The sequence below is a fragment of the Puma concolor genome, chromosome B2, assembly GCF_028749965.1.
Source record: "Puma concolor isolate L17-30 chromosome B2, mPumCon1.1.hap2, whole genome shotgun sequence".
In the NCBI taxonomy this organism is placed as follows: Eukaryota; Metazoa; Chordata; class Mammalia; order Carnivora; family Felidae; genus Puma; species Puma concolor.
The window spans coordinates 34,136,108-34,158,948 of record NC_141671.1 but is presented as its reverse complement, the minus strand read 5'-3'; the positions used below and the strand labels follow the sequence as shown (position 1 = coordinate 34,158,948).

Genomic DNA, 22,841 nt, shown 5'->3' with positions numbered 1-22,841 from the left:
CAGCAGGGCAAGCATTTTGTCCACTCCACAGAGGAGCTGAAGGAGGCCCAGAGGGGGCCTGAGCTGCCTCACTGTCACTCCACTAGTACATGGGCCCCATCCCCATCTGGCGCTCTCACTCTTGGATGGCTGAGCGGCGGGCAGGAGCGCCCTGGGGAGGGGCTCAGGCCAGCAGCACCAGAACTCATAACCTGTGTGCTGGCTCCCATGCTGCCCCAGCCCCAGGGTCCCCTGCCCTAGACGAATTTGCATCTTGGGGAGAAAAGGACCACTGGGAGACATTAGAGCACGAAGAACTGGGAAATGGCGGGGGGGGGGGGGGGGGTCTGTAAGGGCCGGAGGGGACACGAAAAAGCTTTCTGGAGGACACAGCTCTTGAGATGCAGCTTGAAGGATGGGGGGTAATCCCAAGTAGAAGAGAGTCAACTCAAATCCGTTTGAACAACAGACAAAGGACGTTACTGGGCTCTTCTCCTGGGCTGGTGCAGCCCACTCTCCCTGGGGCTGGGGCTCAGAAACCCCAGGCAAGAAAAAACATGCTACCTCAGTGGGCCAGGGAAGAGTCCCAGGGTGAAGTGACATCAGGCCAACGCAGGTGATGTGCCCAGCCCCAGGTCTGGAGGATGCCCACAACAGATGGGTAGTGTGTAGATGGAGGAAGAGAAAGAGGGGGCACATTTCACCTGATGGGAGCTGGCCAGGGGAGGGTTGAGGAGACCAGCCTGGGCGGGGGCGGGCAGGAGTTCTAGCGGACCCAGTGACCCATGCTGGAGACCTGGGACTTGCCCCTCCCCTGAGGGGACAAGGGTAGTAACAGGGTCCTATCAGGCACAGGGGAATCAAGGAAACTCCAGATTTGAGTTTGAATCTGCTTCCCAGCCATGACCTTGGGCAAGACCATTTTAAACATTCCAGCCTCAATTTCTTCACCTGCAAAATGGGTACAGTAATATCTACCTGGAGAGGTTGCGGTGGGGAGTTAGAGGGCACGTGTCAAACAGGTGGCACGTGGTTGGTGGCCAGCAAGGCATCGGGACAGGGTGTCTGGGCTCTGCGAACACTTTCACCAACATTGCCTCCCTCCTCCCAGCAGCTCTGAGAGTTCCCTGGGGATGGAGAGAGGGGACTTTCAGCAGGCTTCAGACACTCGGCCGAAGTCATGGAACTGGAAGGTGACAGAACTGGGTTGTGTATTTGGGTCAAACCCTGAGCTAATGCCATAACATTACACTGGGTGGATCGAGGTGCTGAAGTGGGGTGTGTCCCCCAGAGTCCCTTCATGGGTTAAGGACAGTTTCTAATCGGCCCTCCCTTCCCCTGGAACGCAACAGAGTGTCCTGGGTGGGTACCACACCTGCCTTGAGCCCACCACTGATGTCACTCCAAACAGCTCTCAGCCCATGTGAGCCTCAGCTGAGCGGATGGCAAGTCCTCGCCTTGCTCCCTCTTGGAGCTTCCCAGCTTCCAGAAGCACCCACTCTAGGCTTGGGCAGATAGAACCGCTGTCCACACTCAGCACAGCTTAGCCCGGTCCGTCCATTCACGCCCACCCATCCCTGGAGAGATCTATGGAGTGCTCCCTGGCACCAAGGACAAGGCGATTCCCAGCATTCAAAGGGCAACATTCCCAAGGCCAAGGTTTTTTGTGTACATAAAAAACTCTGGCTGCAAGAGTGCTCTGTCTCCATCTGCCTATCTTCTGGTCTGCCTCAGCTAGGATCAGACTTTGAGCATTAAAGACAATACTTAGCAAAAGCGGAAGGTCTGTTTCTCTCATCAAATTCCTGAGACAGGCAGTCCAGAGCCAGTATGGAGTTTTTGTGCAGTCCTCGAGACCTGGCTCCTTCCAGCTCACTGATCCAGCATCTTGACCTCCTGGTCCAAGATGGCAATCAGAATTCCAGCCATCACAGTTGCATTCCAGGAAGCAGGATGAAGGAAGCATAAAGAAGAAGGGGGCAATTGGTACATGCCAGTTTACCTTTAAGAAATATCCTTAGGGCCGCCCGGGTGGCTCAGTCAGTTAAGCATCTGGCTCTTGATTTTAGCCCAGATTGTCATCTCACAGTTGGTGGGATCATGCCCTGCATCAGGCTCTGTGCTGACAACACGGAGCCTGCTTGGGATTCTCTCTCTCCCCCTCTCTCTGCCCCTCCCCTGCTCATGCACTCTCTCAAAATAAATAAATAAACCTTCAAAAAAAAGAAATTGCCATTTTTTAAAAAAAGAAAGAAATATTCTTAGAAATTGACACATAACACTTCCACTTGGTCACAGAGTCTGGATAGTCTTAATTCCAGGTAGCCAAGTTCCCAGCCAAAAATTAGAGGCTTGTTTACTAAGGAAACAGGGAGAGCAGACTCGGGGGCGGGGGTTGGGGGGGGTAGTGACTATCTCTGACACCCCATCCACCGAATAAGCATTTGTTGGGCGATCCTTGTATTTACCCTGTTATAGTGCTTATAATATGGGGAATAGCTTACCTTGCGAGTGTGGAACAGTGCCTGTCACATAGCAGGTGCTCAGTGAGCAGCGGCCGCTGTTCTGGGTGTGTCAGAGCGCTGACATAAGCATGAATTCTGTGAGACTGGAGGGGAAGGCTGCCTGCCAGGCAGGGGCGTGGGCCACAGAAAGGCTTTCTAGAGGAGGACCTGCCGGGACGTATCGCCCCTGGGGGCTGGGATGGTCGACTGTGGCCATTTTAGGACCTCGTATTCTCTCCCCCGACCTCCATCCCATCCAATTTCCACTTTGCTGGCGAATCACCGTAGAAACTCATCCTTACCAAGGTGCCAGGGGTGATAACAGCCAGGTGCAGGGCTCTCCGGGGTGAAAAGTCCAACCATGTTATGTTGGAGAATTTGGGCATCGGTTAAGGTGAGTTCAGGCCCTGGGGTTTCCTAGAAGCCCTAGAATACTCTCACTGTGGGCAGTCACACAGGCCCTCTTGAGATTAGAAAACAACGATGAACGTTGTCTAAAATGCCCTCATCTGACAGAATGCGGGTAGCTGTGCTTGGTGCCCTTCCAAGGTGATCCAGAGAAAGGAAGCGGCAGCCCCCTGCCCTCCGGCGACATCCTTCAAGCCATCTGGCATAATGGGACGAGACCTTTGAGCTCAACCTTGCGGTCCTCCTGGGATCACGGAGGTGGAAGAGCCAGGCATGGGCACCTCATCATCGCCATCCTACAGGGACTGTCAGAGAGCAAGCTGCTGCTGGCCGGCCCCCACTCTGGGTTGGGAAAGTGAGCTCCCGATCATCCCTGAACACCACTGCATGATGGGCCTGCACAGGCTCCGTGGGGCACAGAGAGCATGGGTCCCACATATGGTGAGAGGGCCCACAAGCCTCAGGTCCTTTTCCACGGGGTTCTCTGAAGTTCCTTCCATCCCCGGCCTGGAGAGCCAGACAGCACCTCCTCCAGGAAGCCCTCTCTGACTTGCCTTGCTGGGTGCTTCCACGGCCCTCCACTGGGGGCATGGGTGGCTCTGAATTTCCACTGAGCTTGCTTGTCTGTTCCCCAATCTTGGCTGCTCCCTCTTAGTGTCCTGTCCCACATTGCTCTAGATGTATTCCTTGTATCTTACACATACTATAAGCTCAGTGGCTACGCATCAACTAATGAACATGAGTGAGTAAGTGAATGCATAAGTGAGTGAACGAATGAATGAATGAGCAGGTTTTCTAGCTGCCAGAATATGGATCCCCCATCAAGGAGAGGGAGGCCTGCAAGGGTTAACCAGGAGTCCGCCTGTGGTCTGAGGTAAGCAGGGAGCATATTTGTTCAGGTAAATAAGGAAGGATTACTTATAATGGGAAATCAGGCCTGGCCAACTCTTCATCTCACGGCTGCTTGCCTTCCTCCCAGCACATTCCTGCACTCTGCCCGTGTCCACACTGCCCTGCAGATCTGGAACCCCAGCCCACCACGGCCTCCATGTAAGCCCCTCAGGCTAGGTCTTGCCACCGTGCGGGCAGGTGGCCCCGGGCTGGGAGCGAAGGGCTCCCTTACAGGGCACACAGCCCTGAGATCTCAGGGGGCCACCCCTCGAGGGTGGCCAGGCCCCCAGCGGCCCACCCGAGTATCACCTCTGCCCCCAGCCCTTCTGGCCCCTGGTCCCACTGCCCCCCCAGATGCCTGGCTGAGACCCAGCGGTGGCCCGTGCTGCCCACGCCTTCTCCTGGCCCTCAAGGTTGGCTCCACGGTGGACGGCTCCCTGGGCACCAGGCAGACAACGGGTAAGTCTGGTGGGAAGGCAGAGTGCTTTGCCATGGGGGCTTCCCCCTCCCAGCCGTGCGGAGCGGGTGACAGAGGGCAGGAGTTGGAGGCATGGTCCCCGGGTCCAGAACTGATCTCCCAGGCATTGCTGGCCTGTGATCTGGGTCCTTCACCCTCAGAATCCCCTGATCCTCCTTATGCTGCCCATCTGCGCCCCCTGCCCCGGGCTGACCCCAGAGCCCGGGTGAGCCCTTGGCCTGGTGAGGCCCAGGATGGCCCCCGTCTGGAGCCCACCTGGAGCCCAGCCCGTACAGCCTGAAGGGAGGCAGCCTTGCAGGTGCAGAGCCTCGGTCCCCGAGACACGGCCAGTTCTGCTTGGCTGGCGAAACACAGACGACCTTTCTGCCGCTGCCAGCCACAGCTGCTCTGCCAAGAGAAGGGTCTGCCTGGGGACAGGCCGCGGTGGGCAGGAGCTGGCCGAAGCCTGGAGGCTCAGGGCCGGGCTCTGGGTCGGAGCAGGAGGGACAGGCCCAGAGCCCGGGGTTTGGGCGGTGGTGGGCCAGGACCCAGGTGGGCTGGGGAGCTGCGGAGCGAACTAACAGGGCTCGAGTACCCAGGGAGGCAGAACGCCGGTCTGGGCGTTCTGGGCCTGCGGGCCCCAGTCTGGGCACGCTAGGAGAAAAAAGGGACGTCCTTGGGGACGCTCATGTCTAAGATTTGCCAGATGTCTGCTGTGGGGAGAGAGGGGAGTGATGGTGGAGAGGACAAGGTAGAAAGCCAGAGGGTCGGGATGTCTGGGGACTCCCCTGGAGGCTGGACCAGGTGTGCGCGTGTGTGCGTGTACGTGTGTGTGTGCGTGTGTGTGCATGTTGGGAGTGGGCAGTCCCATGGAGCCGGCCCCGGATCCCCTCACCCACCCAGCAGCCCATACCCAGGCCACAGGCCTCCAGTGGCCCCTTCCCTATATGACAGTAACGGCCTTTCTCCTTCTCCTTAGTCAAGTCTAGGACTCGGCCTCATTTCCTGCTTCACGGCAACCCCCAGTAAGGCTGCATCTCCCCAGCACCAGCTGCTCGGCTGAGTAACAAAACAAACAGGCATCGGGCTTCCCCAGGCCCGAGGTGGCGAGGTGGCGGTTGGGATGGGCAGGAGACGCCCCAGCACACAGGGCACCCCCCCCCCCGGCCCCCACCGACACGACCCAGCCCAGCTGGGGGTAGGGCTAGAGCCAAAGACTCCCAGCTTGAAGTTTCACCCCGCCCCCCAAACTCACAGAAATTTGGGGAGAGGGAGCATCCTCAGGGCTCTTGGGGAGGTTGAGGTGCGGAGGAGATGCTCTCTGAGGGTGGGGAGCCACCCTCCCCTTTGAGAAGTGAAAAAGGCACTATGAGGACACCTAGAGCCGAAAACTCTGTCTCTACTGGACTCGATTCTTGTGAGTTAGCAATTATAAAACACCCACGGTAAAATGCGACGCCATTTGATTTTCCCAAGGACCCTCTGAATTGCATGGAGCTTCTCTGTCCACCAAGCCTGAGGGAAGAGGGCGGACACTCAGCAGGTGTTCCGTTGATCAGAAATAAGTAGAAAAAAGAGGAGAACCCACTTTCTACCACTGAGGTCATTGCAGATACAAAGTTAATACCCTTGAAACAATCAGGGCCCCATTTTGTGCTTAAACAGCTTGGTGCGGCTTGAGTGTAACCTGGGGAAGTCAGTTCAGACTGACCTGGGGACAAAGACGCTTTGGGTGGAGGGCAGGAAAGGGTGGGTTCAGGCCCCCTGTGTGACCTCGGGCAAGTCACTTTTCCTCCCTGCCCTTGTAGCTCCTTGTCTGTGTAATGAGAAGGTTAGACAAGGTGGCCTCCTCTGTTAAAGGAGGCTTCGTGGAAGGGACAATCTGGAGCTGGATTTTGTAGGCTGTATAGGAGTTGGTGGAGGCAGACTGGCTGGATGTGCCAGCTTTCTAAGATGTGTGCTTTCCCAGGCTTGTGCCCCAGGCTCGGGTCAGCAGAGGTGGGTGGCTCTACCTCTGGCTCCTCCTAGAGGCCAGGGAGGGGTGAGTGAGGCCAGCAGCTGCCCCGGGCTGGACTAGAGAGCAGGATGACCTCAGGTAAGGCCCAGGCCTCCCTCGCCACCAACCTCAACTCTTCCCCAGCCTCCACCCACCATCACCACCTGCTTCTTCCTCTGTTCCCCTCATTCCTCACCCCATCACCTTTCCCTCCCCCTTCTCCAGCCCCGTCCCCTCACCTGCTCCCCGGTGCCACCTTTCTGAATGTTCCACCCATCTCAATTTGGTGCCACCTTCCTGAATGTTCCACCCATCTCAATTTGGTGCCACCTTCCTGAATGTTCCACCCATCTCAATTCGCAAGAAATTTCCATCCACCCTTCCCTCAATCTTCATAAGCCTTAAGGCATGCTCTTGACAGCCCATTTAACAGACAGGATCACTGAATCTCCGAGGAAGCCAAGTCACTTATCCCAGTCCCAGAGCTAGAGAGCAGGGAGGTGAGGCTCCATCCTGGTCTGGGACCCTCCCCTTGCCCCCTCCCCGCCCCCATCCCATTCTTCACCCCGCCCTGCTCCCCTAGCCAAGGGAGCAGCCTGTCAGGTAGAACAACTCTTCCCAAAGCAAACTTTGCACAAGGCGAGTTGCCCTGGGCTCTTCCTGACATTTAATGCTGGGCTCCTTCCCCTGCCTCGTTTGCATGCTCCTGGCTCAGGAGGTGCCCCCTGCCAGATTCTCCTCTCCTACCTTTCAGCAGCTGGGGCAGGGCCTCCAGACCCAGGGAAGGTGAGCCTCCTCATCCCTCCAGACTGACCGCTCCTCCCCTGCCAGGGACCTGTGTGACTCTGCTGGGGACCAGATAGACAAGCCCCCATTCAGGACCTTAGAAAGGGACAATGAGGCCTCTCTGGGCACCACCAGAGTTGAGAAGCCCTCCCTTTTCCCTCCAGCTCTGGGATTCAGGAGAGGGGCCTGGGGGTGGCTGCCCAGCCAGGGTCTCAGCACCCAGGACTAGTGACATTGGTGGGGACCTAAGTGTCTCTGCTCTTGGGAGCAAGTTCTTCCCGCCTCTGACTCCCACACCCCCCTCCACAGGGCTCTAGGACAGAAGGGCGATGTGTCTCCGCTAACATTTCACAGATGGAGATGTGGGCCCCAGTAACTCCCTAGGAACCCATCCCCGCCTATCTAAACCTCTTTTGAAGCAATTTCTGTTCTTAGCCTCTCAAGACAGTTCATTCTGGACTTCTGTCATTTTGTGCAATGTTGGAGTGCCTTCACTTTGTCCTGAAACCCCAGGGGGTGCTCCCCAGCCCTATGATTGGGGCTCAGGGCGCATTTTCTCCCTCAGCCCTGTCAAGACCTTATAGATTCACCAACCCTGGTTTATGGAGTGCTGTGCCTGGCCTGGGGGAGGCCACCGAGACATGTGAGGCTAGAGACGGGGCTGGGGGCGTGGCGGGTAACAAATGTGCTCACCCGCCTCTGGGAGATCGCAAAGCCTGGCCAAACCCCAGAGACGCAGGTGCCTTTGAGTCCCTGTGTCACCGATGAGGAGGCAGAGGCCGAGAGGACGGGCCAAAGTGCCACAGGCAGGAGCCGGGCGAAGCCACGTGTTCTCACACCCTCAGGGACCCGGCTGTCCAGCGGGGCCAGTAGCTCGGGGAACAAGATGCCCATGAAACATTGAAGCCTGCATCCTGGAGCAGGTGCTGGGAGGGGTGGTATGGGGCCGAGGTGCTGGAGGAGCGCAGGGAAGAGGGGCGATTTGTGGGGTCCTGGGGAGACTGTGCCAGAGGGAGGCGGGGCAGCCCAGTCGGCACTGCTTGAGCGAAGGTGAAATATGCATGGCCAAGGGAGAGCAAAGGAGCTCGATGGGGTACTGAGACCAGACCTGTCTCAACAAGGGCTGAATGAAGACGTGAGCCGCAGTTTCTGAAAGTCAGGCAAGACTTGAACTTGATATGGCTGGAAATCGGGGCTGTGGCCTGACCACCCCAGCATCACTGGCTCTAAGACCTGGGTTTGTCCTGGCTGGGGTCTTGGCTGCCTGCATGAAGTGGAGAGGGGACGCTGCTGGGGTTGGGAGTCCGTCTGATGCGCCATATGTGAGGCCAGAGGCAGCCTGCCAGAGCCCCTACTTGGGCAGAAGGCTGGGCTGGGTTTTTCAGAGGCTCTGGACACCAACCAACTCCAGGGGAGGGAGGCAGGGAGGAGACACAGCCACACCCCTTATTCTGCCCAAATGTCCACCCTGAATCACGTTTCTACTTGCCGGGGGAGCCCCTAGAGTCCGCCTGTTTCTCCACCATCCTGCTTCCAAGTCAGGCTCAGGGGCAAGATGGGGGCCATGGGATCATAGAATCCAGACAGCGTCTGGGCTAGAAAAGCCCTGAGAGGTGACTTATCCCTTCAGAGGACAGAAAAGGACACTGGGGCCCGGAGGGGACCAGGGGCTGCCCAGGGCCCCACATCCAGCGCGAACAGAGCAGGACAGGGTCTCACATCTCCAGGGGCTGAGGGCTCCAGTTCTTCCCAGGCCACGCCTCCCCACCCCCTGCCTTTGGAGCAAACTCAAATACAGGGGAGAGCTTGAGGCTGAGGTGGGTTTCTGCACCTCCAGGCTGCAGGCGTCCGCGCCACCCAGAGCTCCGCTGTGGGGCATTTGCAGGGGCTGGGTCAGCGGGAGGCCTAAGCAAAGGTGAAAGGGGTGGGCAGCAGGGGGACCCTAGAGGCTGGGAGGTGCTGAGTCACAGCACTGTGTGAAAAGAGGGAAGTGCTCCGTCTTGAGTTCCGGTCCCTGCTCAGTCATCACAGACACTTTCCTGGTCGCGGTCACGGCACCCGTGTCTGTCAGGTGGGAGTAATAGCGGCTGCCCCCTGGGTTGGCTGCGCAAACCCAAGGAAGCAGTTTATTTAGCTGGCCTTCACCTTGTCCCGGACAGGGTCACAAGCAGTGTCTGGAAGGCTGAATGCGTGGATGCCAGTGGTACCCGTGCAGCGGGAGCAAATGGGAGACGGAGCTGGTACAAATGTGCCTTTGGGGTCCTGGCTGCCCGAGGCAACTGTGGGGAAAGCAGACTAGACCAGACTCCTTGATGTTCCCTTGAACCTATTTGCTCCTGCCACCTGGCCCTGTGTCCCAACTCCCTACCCAGCTTCTGATTCCTATAGCCTCGCTGCACCCCACCCCCCACCATTCTCCACACACACCTCCAGGCTCAAGCTGAACCTCCCAGAGAACAGGGCTCCTGAAAAGTTAGGCCAGGGGCCTGCCCGGGTCTGGGATCTGACGAGGTGGGAGAAAGCCAGGAGACCTAGAAGAAACCTACCTCCCCTGTTCTCATGCTGAGCCCAAGATAGACAAGTCCTCTCCCAGTCACCCCTGAGGGACCCACCTCCCTACTCTCTGTCCTTGGAGTCGCCAGGGGCAGCAGGTGCCTGGGGATGACCACAATGGGGTGCTTGAGGAAGGCCAGAGCTGCCTGGAGGTAGCCAGCCTGGGACACCTTCCTGAGTAAGAAGGCAAATCTGTCCGGTGGAGAGAGGTGGCGCTCTGGACAGGAAAGGGTGGTCAGTAAGGAGGAGGCTGCATCCTTTTATTGGGTCCAGCTCGTTCGAAGAACAGTTTTAAAGGGCAAAGGGAGCTGAGGTTCCATGGAGGGCGGGAGTGACTGAGAAGTAAGGGGGCAGGAGGAGGGGTGGAAGAATGAGAAAGTAGCAGGGAGAGGCTGGGTCCAGAGGCGGGCAGGGTTGGGCACTGGCCTCAGTCTCCCTGCATCCTGGGCAGGCCAAGCTTCTCTCCAAGGTGCTGACCAGCTAACTGGGGGGCAGGCCCGTGTGGCCCCTACCCACTCTGCATGGCCCCTGGCCAGGCCCTAGTCACACCCCCACAGTCCCCTGACCCTGACAGATTGAAGGAGGCCCTTGCATGGAGGGAGAGAGAGGCTGACAGCCAGGACGGTGGGACACAGTGAGGAAGCCCCAGAAGGTCTGCCCCAGCTGGTGGAGAAAGGCCGACACAGAGCTCAGTAGCAGGTTCTGTCACCCCCGCCCCCCACCCCCCACTCTCCCCTGGTGCTCTTGGTGCTGGGGTCTGCAGCCAGGGTCCTGGGCTCTGGGCAGCCTGAGGCTGGGTCTCACGATGGAGTTAGGGGCCCGAGAACATTTATCCCACCCGCAATCCCCCCGGGGGTGCGATCTGGGAGCCTGAACTGAGCAGGATGTGGGAGACAGGCTCCAAGCCCATAAGCGCCCAGAGCTGCCTAAAGACCTCCCTGGTAACTCCATTTCCCTGAGGCTGTGGCCTCTGGAGATATCAGGCGATCTTCTGCCGGTGCCAGGTCGGGGTGGCAGTGAGAACCCGGGAGGCCGGGCAGTGGCATGAAACGGCTGCTATAAATCTCCAACTCTGGGTCCCTCTGCCCTCTCTCCTTGATCTGCCTTCCTGAGGGAGTGGGAGGTGCTGAGAGAAGGGCCCCTGAGGAGGCTAATCCCTCTGGTCACAGCCCCACGGTCCTGCTGGTCTGGCCCTAGATCTGGGCCTTGGCCTCCACCAGCTGTTACCAAATTTTCTTTGTTTGGAGTCTGAGCCAGAGCCTCTGGGGCAGGAGGGAGCCAGGACATGCTGAGCCCTTAATCCAGACATGTGGTTTAATCCAGAAAAGATCAACTCGAGGTTTGGGAGCTGGAGGCATCGCTCAGGAGACGGGCAGCATCTCAGACCCAGCCTGCATAGGCCAATGGGAGGGCTGGGCCAGCCTTCACAGGGGCCCGGGCTTGGCAAACATGGGGCTTGTCCCAGGACCCTGTGCCTATGGAGCAGGAGCCTGAGGGTCAGCGGGCCCCAGGTTTGGTCCTCGCTCTGCCATGACTATGGGCAGGTCCCTGCCACTCTGTGAGCCTCATTTTCCCCAGTGCACATGTGTCTTCATGGGCGAACAATCACCTGTGGATGTAATCATGGTTGAACTGCACGGCACAGGTGGGAAGAGCTGGGAAGTCAGCTGTTGAGGAGGGCTTCCTGGGAGAGGAGGGGGCTTTGGGCTGAACTGTGATGAGAGGGAAGTGGCATCTTGGGCAGGGGGATGGCAACACAAAATAGCCATGTTGTGCCCACAGCACTGGGGCCAGGGGAGAAATGCCATTGTCATGAGAGCCCGGATACAGTCACCATGTCGATCGATCCTTGGTTTTGGTCCAGACCCTGCCACTGACCAGCAAATGAATCCCTTCCCCATATGTGATCTACAAAACTTTCGTATAACATATAGTCCCTTCCAACTCTGATAATCTGGGCTGGGTAGGAGGTGAGCTGAGACATGGGCACCAGCCATTGGGATTGCATGAGGGTGGCAATGGGGAGCCATGGGAGGTTCTTGAGCACAGGGGTGCCTGATGAAGGAGCATCGAAGGGAGATGAGCTTGACAGTGGCGTGGAGTGAGCAGTCAGGAGGTGGGAATGGACTTTGGAGGATCAAGTTGCCCAATCAGGAGGTGGGCAGGACCCTGGGAAAACGGACTGGCCAGCCTCAGAGGGAATGTGGCACAACAAGCACAGCCTTTGCATGTCCAGCTGGGGACTTCTGGCAAGCTGTATTAAGACCTCTGTGCCCCCCTGTCCACATCTATAAAATAGGGCTCCCGAGCCCACGTCCCCTGGGGCTGTGGGTAGTAAAGGAGTGACAGGCGGGAATGCTCTGGGCCTGGGGAAGTGCTCCCTGAGCAGTTCTCTCTTCCAGCCAGAGTCTGGCCCCAGAGCCAGACGCCAGAGTTGCAGGCTGGACACTAAAACCCCCGGCTCCCTGACCAGTAAACCAAGGTCCCCCCGGATCTGGGCTGCGGGGGTCAGAGCATTCCCCTCCACCTCCCCACCTGTGGGCAGTCAGATCTTTCCTCCCACCGCACAATTATTATTTTTCACCAGGGAGGTGTTGGGAGCTGGGACCGAGCCTTGGTTGAGAGCAGGTTCCCTGGCATTTAGGAGCAAGGTGAGGGGGAGCTGAAATGCAGGGTGGGGCGGAGGCGGGAACTCGCCTGGACCAGGAGTCAGAAGACCTGGATCCAAGTCACTTATCTCTGCGCCTTCACTTGCCCATCCACAAAATGGGAATGAGCATAAGGCCCGGTTGCTGCTCTCTGAGGAAGGACAGATGCAAGGGGTGCTCGCTCAGTGAGTCAGGGATGTGTCATCACATCCCAGCCCAGCAAATGCTGCCACCTGCCCCATCCGTTCATCCTCACTGACCCCTCATGCCACCGTGCCCCGAAACAGCAGCTGCCTCCCACCCCACCTGTGGCTGCAGCCACGCAAGCAGGAGCGCCACGAGGGAAGCAAGTTCTTCTGCTTCTCGGAAAAGCTTTCTGTCTCCCTGGCACATGGCCCAGGGTGCTGGCAGAGACTATCCTAACGTGGCAGGCACGGGAGCCCTGGGGACGTGGATGGGGCGGGAGGCAGGAAGGGGCGACGAGGTGCGGGGCTGAGAGGGGCTGTCCAGGGGTGGGGCCTCCTAGGGGGTAGGGCGTGGGCATAGGCCAGGGTGGGGACCCGGGAGCAGAGGGGGCTGTTGGCACGGCCTGGGTAAATAATGTTGGGCCCACAGCACACATGTGTGTTTGCACAGAAGGCCTTGAAATGATTCCAGGCCTGCCCTCTGCCCCCCGCAGCCCCACCCCACCCTGACCTTTCCTTCCTTGTCACTTAAAGGAGCTCTTGAAAGGGAGAGTCGAAATCAAAGGGAACACCCTTCTCTCTTGCTGGCGTTGTCTCCGCCACAGGAAGTGGCACAGCTGCCATGTTAAAGTTGGGACTGTCGGGCACTGCACAAGAGAGGGGACGAGACAGAGCTGGAATTCCACTCGGGCCCCCTTCACCAAACTCTGCTCTCCAGAGAGAAAGATCGCTGTTTTCTGAGATATGTGAAGGTGTGGAATGGGCTAGCTGCAGGCCTAGAGAAGCCAGAAGGGTCTTCCCAGCTGGGTTCTTTCCCTGCGCCCCCTCCAGGGAGGGGTAAATGCCGCTGCACACCGAGGCTAACCGGGCAGCCAGGTCAGTCCCACGGGGGGAGCCACGATGGGCCGGGGAGCCCCCCACTGTCCCGGTGTGGCACAGTACATGTCACCAGTAGAGTCTACCGGTCCTTTGATTAATGCCTCTCCCTCTCACTGGCCCGATGCCTTTCAAGCGGCAATTCTCAAATGTGAGCTTGTGTCAGAATCACCCAAAAGCGGGGCGCCTGCGTGGCTCAGTCGGTTGGGCGGCCGACTTCGACTCAGGTCATGATCTTGCGGTCTGTGGGTTTGAGTCCTGCATCGGGCTCTGTGCTGACAGCTCGGAGCCTGGAGCCTGTTTCAGATTCTGTGTCTCCCTCTCTCTGACCCTCCCCCGTTCATGCTCTCTGTCTCAAAAATAAATAAACGTTAAAAAAAATTTAAAAAAAAGAAAAAAAAATCACCCAAAAGCTGAAACACACTGCCGGGCTTTCCCGGGGCTTCTGACTCGGTCGCTCCGCGGTCGGCCTGAGAATCTGCATTTTTTGCCACGTTCCCAGGTGGCGCCGATGCTGCTGGCCCAGGCACCACGTCGTGAGGAACACGTGGGCCCACGTGAACTTGCCCTTAACGGGTTCGTCTGCTCCTTTCCTTCCTGCTGACTTTCATTAGGAGCGTGTACTTGTTGATAATCTTCCACCTCTGTCCTGAGTCGTGCTGGAGTCCCGGGCCCACAAATCACAGAAATAGCCCAAAAACCCTGGGGTTTTGGTACCTGTACATCTCCTGAGGCCCCTGCCTCACCCGATCCGCCTACTCCAATAGGGGGTGCAGAGAAAAAGGGCCCTCGGCAAAGCAGGGCCTGCATGACCGCTGTGGAAAGAGGCCTCCAGCTCCTGTTTTGAGGCCAAGTGGTAGCCCCCTGGGGGGCCTCGGGGCGGCAGGAAGAGTGGGTGTCTGAGTTTCTGGGGGCCTCCGTCGTTCCCCAGAGCATGCTCCTCCTCCCCTCTCTCCCCCTCCCCACACCCTTCCCCTGCAGGTGGGCACGGCCTCCTCAGGGCACACTCCTCCAGGGCGAGGGGAAAGGAGAGGGCCCTGGGAGCTGGGAGGGGCAGGGGGCAGTACCTTTGGGGAGGAAGAGGTGGGTAGGTACAAGGAACCCAGTCCTGAGCCAGTGTGGCGCCACTCAGTGACTGCCTCAGCACTGTCAATTTGTTCACATCCCCCAAATGGTGGTGGAGGGGAAGAGGGCCCGCCTCCCTGACTTGTGAGTGGCGTCTACCCTGCCACTCCCCACACCTGCTCCTCGCTCCTTCAACCGCCAGGTGAAGGTGATGGTGACCTTCTCCCTTCCCCACCGTCTTTAGGAGAAGAATAAAAGAAAACAAGCTTTGCTCCAGAAAGAGAGATTTGGGTTAGCTCTCAAAAGGAACTTCCTCCACAGGACAGTGGACGGGGGATCTGGGCATGGGCTGGCCTGGGGCCAGAGGCCCGGACGCTGAAGTTTACTTGTCCAGGCCTCAGTGTGCTCATCTACCAAATGGGGCTACTCATGCCTTCTGTTGTGAGGCTTGAATGAGGCCGAGGACCTCAGAAGGGTGTGGTAAGCACACCACGTGGGTAAAGATTTGCTGCTTTCAGCCAGCCTGGCTTTCTTGGGGAAAGCTGTTTACACCTCACTTTCTTTCCCAGCCAGGAGCCTATCTGCCCAGCCCTGTCCTAACTGCCCAATGACCCGGAAGCCCCAACTCTCTCCCTGGCCCAGTGGGCCCCTCATCCCCATAACCAGCTTAGTGGCCCCCACGGGGATGGGGAAGCAGCCAGACCCTGATTGGCCTTCCTCTCTTATTTCTGCAGACACAGCCACCAGCCCAAGCAACGGCGGCATGGGCAGCGCCAGCCCGGGCCTGAGCAGCGTGGCCCCCGGCCGCCTCCTGCTGCCCCCCGACGCTGTGTTGCGCACAGGCGTGGAAAAGGCGGCCGTGGGGGCGGTGGGGCCCGAGAGACGGGACTGGAGCCCCAGCCCGCCTGCCACGCCTGACCAGGGCCTGTCTGCCTTCTACCTCTCCTACTTTGACATGCTGTACCCTGAGGATGGCAACTGGGCCACCAAGGGCCCCGGGGCCAGCTCTCGGGAGGAGCCACCTGAGGAGCCCGAGCAGTGCCCTGTCATCGACAGCCAAGCCCCCGGGGGCAGCCTGGACTTGGCACCGGGGAGTCTGACCCTGGAGGAGCACTCGCTGGAGCAGGTGCAGTCCATGGTGGTGGGCGAGGTGCTTAAGGACATTGAGACAGCCTGTAAGCTGCTCAACATCACCGCAGGTGAGCCTTTCCGCACGTCCCCCTCCGTAAGGCGGGCCGCAAGCAGGGCTGAGGTCGCTGGGGGTGTGGGGGGCCGCGCAAGGTGCACTCTGGCCACCCCTGGCCCGGCCTCAGCAACACCAGGCATGCTGGGGATTCCGCACATACAGTCAGCCCACGGCACACAGCAGCTGGGAGCCTGGGAAGGTTCCTACCCTCTCTGCCCCAACTGCTGGAGGCAATGCAATCAAGCTCTACACCATCTGACCCTCTACCCACCCCCCCAGAGGCGTCTCCACGCTCGCCTCATTTGCTCTGCTCCAGCCACACCTGTTTTTTGCTGTGCCCACGACCCTCACGCCTCAGGACCTTTGCATCTCCTGGTCTCTCAATCCAAAACGTTCTTCCCCCAAAGAGTTCCTCGGTTCACCCCGTGCCTCCTTCAGATCTTGACTCAAATGGCACTGTCTTGATGAGGCTTTCCCTGCCCACACCGCCAACTCTTACTCCTCCTGCTTTATTTCTCTCATCGCATGGACGGTCCGATGCCCTACATATTTTATTTATCCATTTTATTTGCTCTCTGTCTCCCCCACTGGAATGTACACACCCCAAGGGCAGGGATTTTCATCTGTCTGGTTCCCTGCTACATCCCCAGTTTCTAGGATGGCACCTCGCACATAATAGATGCTCAATAAACAGTAACTTCTGAATATGGCAGGCTGTGTTCTAGCACTGGGGAATAGAGTGGGGAACACAACACAAAAGCCCCTTTATCCATTGAGCGGACATTACAGTGAGGGAAACGGATCGTAGATAACTAGATAAATGTGTGTCACTGGTCCGGTGGTGATGAGGGCTCTGATGAGGGGGCATTAGGAGTCCAGGCACACGTGTGTGCCTGGAAGGTGCGGCTGTGGGGCTGATGCTGTGAGTTGAGGGGCTGCGGGGTCTCCAGCCTCCTGTTCCCACATCGTCTCTCCAGCTTTGGGCAGGCCTGACCCATCTCCTGGGTCCCCGGATCCCGGCATTTGAGCATCCCACTCTCGTGCTGCTGTCACACAAAAAGTCTTCAGGCGTCCCTCAGGCCCAGCCCCTCCTCCTCAGAGTCATCCAGGCCCGGCCCCCGCCCCCAACCATCCCTGCGGGTGCCCCATGCCCGTCCTGCCCCTGGAGGTTTCCCCGTTCTGCCTCCTCTCCCACACCGGGCTGGGGAGGGGCCTACCCTCTGAACAATGGAGACAGAAACAAATTGCTTTGACCCTGGGAAAGAAAATGGGTTTATGAAGTGGGGGCAGCCCAGCCTGCAGGTCATCCAGCTAGGGCACCAGCTTAGGCCACAGTGTTCACTTGGAGGCCCCATTGTGACTGTGCCACCAGCCCAGCCTCCACCCACAGGCCCTGCCAGGCTCACCCCAGAGCAGCTCCCCGGGGAACCTAGCCAGTGACTCTCTTCCTAGCCTCTGCGGCCTGGAGAGCCGCATCATGACCGCCCGGTGCCCTGCCATTTATTCACTCAGTGCTCGTGCACTGAGCAGCTAGTACGTACCCGGCCCTTTGTTAGCTGTTGGACAAGAGGCTACAACTCTCTGTGCCTCAGTTTCCTCATCTGTAAAATACGGTGGAGATTAGGATTCGGGTTGCAGGACTAATTCCTGGTTGGGTTATTTTCCCTGGTTCCTTGAAGGGTTTGGGGAAGGCAAGAGGCAGCTGAGAGAGAAGCTCAGGTGTCTCTGGTTTAATGTCACCGCCCCCTCCGGGGAGGGGGCTTCCTGAAAGGCCTTCTGAAGGGACTGGAGGGGTCGGGGGGACCCGAGGTCTGGGTGAGGTGGGGGGTGCAGAGGCCCCAGGCTACCCTGCCCTGAGCCAAGTTTGTTTTTAGGACCCCGGCTCCTCTGCCTCACTCCCCTCTCTTCTTGGGTGCCCCCTCCACAGGGCCCCTCAAGGCCCTCTCTGGCCTGGCCTGTTCTCATCCCAGGAGCACACAATCCGGGCCACAAGCTTCCAGTTCCCACGGGCGCCCCACCAGAGCAGAGCTGGCCACATTCGGGGCGGTGGCCTCAAGTAGCCCGTGGAACTGAGGGAGTGTCTCTTGTCCAGACCCCGTGGACTGGAGCCCTGGCAACGTGCAGAAGTGGCTCCTGTGGACAGAGCACCAGTACCGGCTGCCCCCCGTGGGCAAGGCCTTCCAGGAGCTGGGGGGCAAGGAGCTGTGCGCCATGTCGGAGGAGCAGTTCCGCCAGCGCTCACCTCTGGGTGGGGACGTGCTGCACGCCCACCTGGACATCTGGAAATCAGGTGGGACGCGGCATGGGTGAGAGAGGCGCCTCCCGAGCTCCGAGCCAGGGACCCTGAGGGGGGCGCTAGGCTGGGACTCCTGCCAGGGTCGCTCTCTGCTGGGGAAGCAGCTGGTCGGTCCCAGTCCGGACTCTGTTCTAAATCTCAGCCCCACTTGCTGCTGCCTCCCCAGATCCTGGGCCGACTCACCAGCCCTGACCCACTCCCAGCCCTGGGCAAACCCACAGCGCTTAGGGCCAGAGCGTGTGGGAAGTTAAAAGGTAGGAGTCGGACTGTGAGAGCGCGGACGGCATAGCTGATGGGGACCGTGGGGACCACGAAGTCCTCCTTTGTCCTTTTGAAATTGTGTTTGTCTGTTCTGTGTTGTCTTCCATTAAAGGAGTAATGAGGTAATCAGTGTGCATGAGTTCTCAAAAGACCATAATGGAAATAGTACCATGAAAAGGAGTTTCCCCCCTCGCTCCTGACCCCCTGCCTTCCAGTCCCCCTGCCTAGAGGCAACCACCGTTACTGGTTTCTTGGGTACGTGCTGGAGAGAGTCTATGCACACAACGAGCAAACATACACGTGTGGTTTTCACCCTTTTGTAACATGGATCGTGCCAGAGTATCACACTGTTCCACTCTTGGTTTATCTTGGACCTGGCTCCCCAACAGCATCTCTACAGCTGCCCTATTTCTAATGGCTGCGTGCCAACCCCTTAATGCTTAAATCACCTCGCATCCCACTGCGTGCCCTGCACGGAGCTGCATGCTTTGGGGGAGGCAGTGCTTGCCTCACGAGTCGAGGCCCCTGCCCTTAGGGGTCTGGGATCAATAAAGGCATGGGACCCACTCATATGTATGACCAGTAGAGACCGGTGTCCTGCCCCCGCCCAGTAGCTGGCAAGTGCCTGGCTAGGGAGCCAGGTGGTGATGGGGGCAGAAGCTGGCTGCCCCCATCCACGCCGCTTGGCCTCAGTCCCACCCGAACACCCTCTTCTGCCCTCTGGGTCTGCCCTGGGTCTCAACCTTCTCTCCTTGCCCCGCAGCGGCCTGGATGAAAGAGAGGACTTCTCCTGGGGCGATCCACTACTGCGGTGAGCCAGGGCCAGCAGGGAGGGGCCAGGGCTCTGGGGTGCAGGGTCGAGGGGTGGGGCCCCACTCACCGCCCCCCTCCCTGGCTGCCCAGCTTCCACCAGCGAGGACAGCTGGACCGACAGCGAGGTGGACTCCTCCTGCTCCGGGCAGCCCATCCACCTGTGGCAGTTCCTCAAGGAGCTGCTGCTCAAGCCCCACAGCTACGGCCGCTTCATCCGGTGGCTCAACAAGGAGAAGGGTGAGCCGGGCTCCCCACGCGAGCCGCGAGGGGATCGGGCCTCACTGACGCTGGCGGGAGCCTGCTGGCCTCCTGCCAGGTGCCAGGCACAGGGACGGCTGGGGGCTGGGCGGGGGGGGGGGGGGAGGAGCCGTCCCCCACTTTTGCCCCGAATGCCGGACACGCTGCGTCACTGGAGCGTCAGGATCTGCGTGCAGCTTGTGTCTCCTGACCAAGCTCTGTCCTATACAGGACCCCCCAGCTCCACACGGGGCCGGGGACATGCTAGGGACTTAATACTCTGCCGAGAACTGGACACAGTCTTCCCCTTCAAAACATCATAGCTTCCCCCCATTTTTGGGGGGCCTGGGTGGCTCAGTCGGTTAAGCGTCCGACTGCGGCTCAGGTCATGATCTCATGGTCTGCGAGTTCGAGCCCCGCGTCGGGCTCTGTGCCGACAGCTCAGAGCCTGGAGCCTGCTTCTGATTCTGTGTCTCCCTCTCTCTCTGACCCTCCCCCGTTCACGCTCTGTCTCTCTCTGTCTCAAAAATAAATAAACATTAAAAAAAAATTAAAAAAAAAATCATAGCTGCCTCAGGGAGACTGATGTGCCCGGTGAGAAATACCACGTGGGCCTCACAGGCAGTATTAGATTTCCAAGAGGCCACATAAAAAAAAAAAAGGTAACAGGTGAACTTTTAAAGTTTATTTACTGTGAGAGAGACAGAGAGAGTGCAAGTAGGGGAGGGGCAGAGAGAGAGAGAGAGAGAGAGAGAGAGAGAATCTCAAGCAGGCTCCATGCTGTCAGCACAGAACCCACATGGGGCTCGAACTCATGAAACCGTGAGATCGTGACCTGAGCCCAAATCAAGAGTCAGATGCTTAACCAACTGAGTCACTCAGGTGCCCCTTAACAGGTGAATTTAATTTTAATAAGCTTTTATTTAATCTAATATTACAGATTATTAAAATTTCAACACATAATATAAAAATTACTAATGAGACATTTTTACTAAGTCTTCAAACACTGGTGAGTATTTTACACTTATAGTACATCTCAATTCGGACTAGCCACATTTCAAGTATTCAAGGGCCACATACGGCTAGTGGCTACCTCTGGACAGTGCAGGACTAGATGGTGTGTGTGTGTGTGTGTGTGTGTGTGTGTGTGTGTGTGTGTGTGTGTGTGTGTTGGAAAAGACTCAGAGCCAAGAAACCTGCGTTCTAGGCCCTATCCTGTCATTAGTAGCTATGGGTATTGGGACCTCAGTCTTCTTATATGTAAAATGGACAGGATTCATTCCTCCAACAAACCTTCACTGAGTACATCCTCTGGTTCCACACCAGCCCAGCCAACATTTACGGAGAGTAAGTGTCCCTTTGGTGCAGGGCGGATTCAGCTGCACCCCGTCCTCGAGGGACCTGCAGGTTATAGGAGAACCAGCAGCGAAATGAGCTGGGGTACAGAGCGTGCCGGGGCTGCGACAGGGCGGTGGGGGCAGCTGTGCCTTGTTCAGGAGGACTTCCCGGGAGTGGTGACTTGGGCTGAGTGTGAAGGACAAATAGGGGCTAGAGGGCGTGGAGAGAAGTTCCTGCACAAGGCACGGTAACCCTTGTGTCTATTTGAGACTTAATGCGAGCCCGGTCCTCAGGAAGACGGTTCCATGATAGACTTCTAGGGAGAGGAGATCAGGGAGGGCAAAGTGGTCTGGGAAGGCTCCCTGGAAGTAGTGTGCTGGCTTGGGTTTTGCCAGGAGGGTTTAGAATGAGAACTGGGATTGTTAACAATGAATAGTTCCTCCCAAGGGAAACTTCTGTCAGACTCCGCTGTAAGCACTTTCTGTCGCCACTCAACAAACAGTAGTCATTACGATCCCCTCCACCCTCACAATAAAGGGGCCTCAAACAGCTTCTCGAGGTAGAATATGGCAGAGACGGGCTTCAAACCTAAGGCAGCCTGTCTCCAAATCCACTCTTTTCCCTACCTGCTCTGAATTAATCCTACCAGAAAGGGCCGTGTTGGCTTCGGCTGAGGATGGCAAAGAGGTCTTTCAGGCTTGGGAGCTGCTGGTCAAGGTGGTGGGGGCGGGGGCGGAAGTGGGGATGACCTTGACAAATGAGCTGTAGGCACAGCTCAGAGCCCCATAGGGCTTCTGCGCAGGGTGTGCAAACCCCACAGTAGGAGCAGAGGCTGGCAGGGGCCAGGCCCTCGGGGCCCCAAATAACCCGCTAAAGTACGCAGGCTCACCCTGCACTCAGCAGGTTTGTGACCCCATAGTATCATTAATCACTTACTGGGGCACAAATTTCCTTAACCCTTGCTGCCACCTTGGGAGTAGATAGTATGCCCCCCCACGCCCCCAGCCTGGCCCTCACCCCCCACCGCCGACACTGACCTGCTGGTTTTGGTCTTTCTCCCTCCTGGCACACCCCCGCCTTGCACCGCTGGCTCTCTCTGGGCCCACCTGCTCCCCCAGGCATCTTCAAAATTGAGGACTCCGCTCAGGTGGCCCGGCTGTGGGGCATCCGCAAGAACCGGCCGGCCATGAACTACGACAAGCTGAGCCGTTCTATCCGCCAGTATTACAAGAAGGGCATCATCCGGAAGCCGGACATCTCCCAACGCCTCGTCTACCAGTTCGTGCACCCCATCTGAGGGCTGCAGGCCAGGCCCTAGGCCTGAAACTCGCCCTCGCCAGACCTCCCTCCTGCCCACCCCTGCCTCTGCCGGACCCTGAGCTGAGGGAGACTGCAATCTCCTGGCGTCGGAGTCTAAGGTCCTGGAGGGGACGGCCCTCTGCTTCCAGGGGCGTAAATGAGCTCTCCGGGGTCTGGGGAACCCCAGGGTGGGAGCGCTTCCTCCTCGGGCCTGACTGCTCACATGCCCAGTTCCCTGGAAGATGGAAGGAGACAGGGCTGTCCTCAGTGTTCATGGCTCCCCGGGGAAGGCCATCCCTCCACCCCAGCCTCTGACCCCAGAATTTCCAGAGCAGAGCCGACAGAATGACAGTGACTTAGCCAAGGCCACTAGCAGTCCAGTGCTCCCTGCTGCCCCATCCTGCACCATGCTTGGCGTGGTGCTAGGAGACGTCTGTGCCCTCGAGTCGGGAAGCCTGGGGTGCTCCTGGGAACGGATAATAAAGATACTAGAGAACTACCGTGGCCCCAGTGTCTGTGCAGCGAGTGAGTGGCACAGCCCCGAGGCCACCACTGCTCAAAGTGGTTGTCACAGTGGCCTTGGGGTGGTCACAGGGGGCTTCCTGGGGGAGGTGGCATTGAGCGGAGTCTAAACGGAAAAGGGTAATTAATTGGTAGAGGCCATGGGAGAGAGGCAGTGAGCCTTCAAGGCCTGGGAGGGGCTAGAAACACCCTCATCTCCTCCCACCCACATGGGGGCCCATAGGAAGGAGCAGGGCTGGGGCTGAAAAGGGTCTACCTACTTAGGCAGGGGGAGATGGTGGCATCCTCCACGGCCTCTTGCTGTGCTGTAGATCGGGGGCTTTCTGCCTTAAGTGGCCAGGGTGCTAACCCTCTTGCGAGGGGCCCCTGAGCCCTGGTCTCTGCTTGGCCAACCAGAATGGCTCTGGGATGGGGCAGCAGGGGTGAGGAGAGAGTGGGCACTTCAGCCCCCACTATGAGACCCTGGCTCGACAGCAAACGGGTGGAAGAGAGGTTGACTTGTTTGTGGTGTCTCTCTTGGAGGGTCCCGGACCTCTGCCAT

At 58.4% G+C, this 22,841-nt stretch overlaps 1 protein-coding gene across 1 annotated transcript; it reads left to right on the top strand.

Moving 5' to 3' along the window:
* The first annotated feature begins 4,108 nt into the window (after positions 1–4,108).
* Positions 4,109–22,277, top strand: SPDEF (SAM pointed domain containing ETS transcription factor). Its single transcript, XM_025926070.2, has 6 exons — positions 4,109–4,241; positions 15,083–15,547; positions 17,627–17,824; positions 18,855–18,902; positions 18,995–19,141; positions 21,598–22,277. The coding sequence occupies exons 2-6, from the start codon at positions 15,112–15,114 to the stop codon at positions 21,774–21,776; spliced, it is 1,008 nt and encodes a 335-aa protein (XP_025781855.2). The 5' UTR covers positions 4,109–4,241; positions 15,083–15,111; the 3' UTR covers positions 21,777–22,277.
* The last annotated feature ends 564 nt before the right edge of the window (positions 22,278–22,841 follow it).

What these genes read in the sequence shown, in the direction of transcription:
- SPDEF (XM_025926070.2), top strand. Translation starts at nt 15,112, where the DNA reads ATGGGCAGCGCCAGCCCGGGCCTGAGCAGCGTGGCCCCCGGCCGCCTC. An exon ending in TGGGGCGATCCACTACTGCG is followed by an intron (nt 18,903 to 18,994) that starts GTGAGCCAGGGC and finishes CTGGCTGCCCAG; the next exon opens with CTTCCACCAGCGAGGACAGC. An exon ending in GTGGCTCAACAAGGAGAAGG is followed by an intron (nt 19,142 to 21,597) that starts GTGAGCCGGGCT and finishes CTGCTCCCCCAG; the next exon opens with GCATCTTCAAAATTGAGGAC.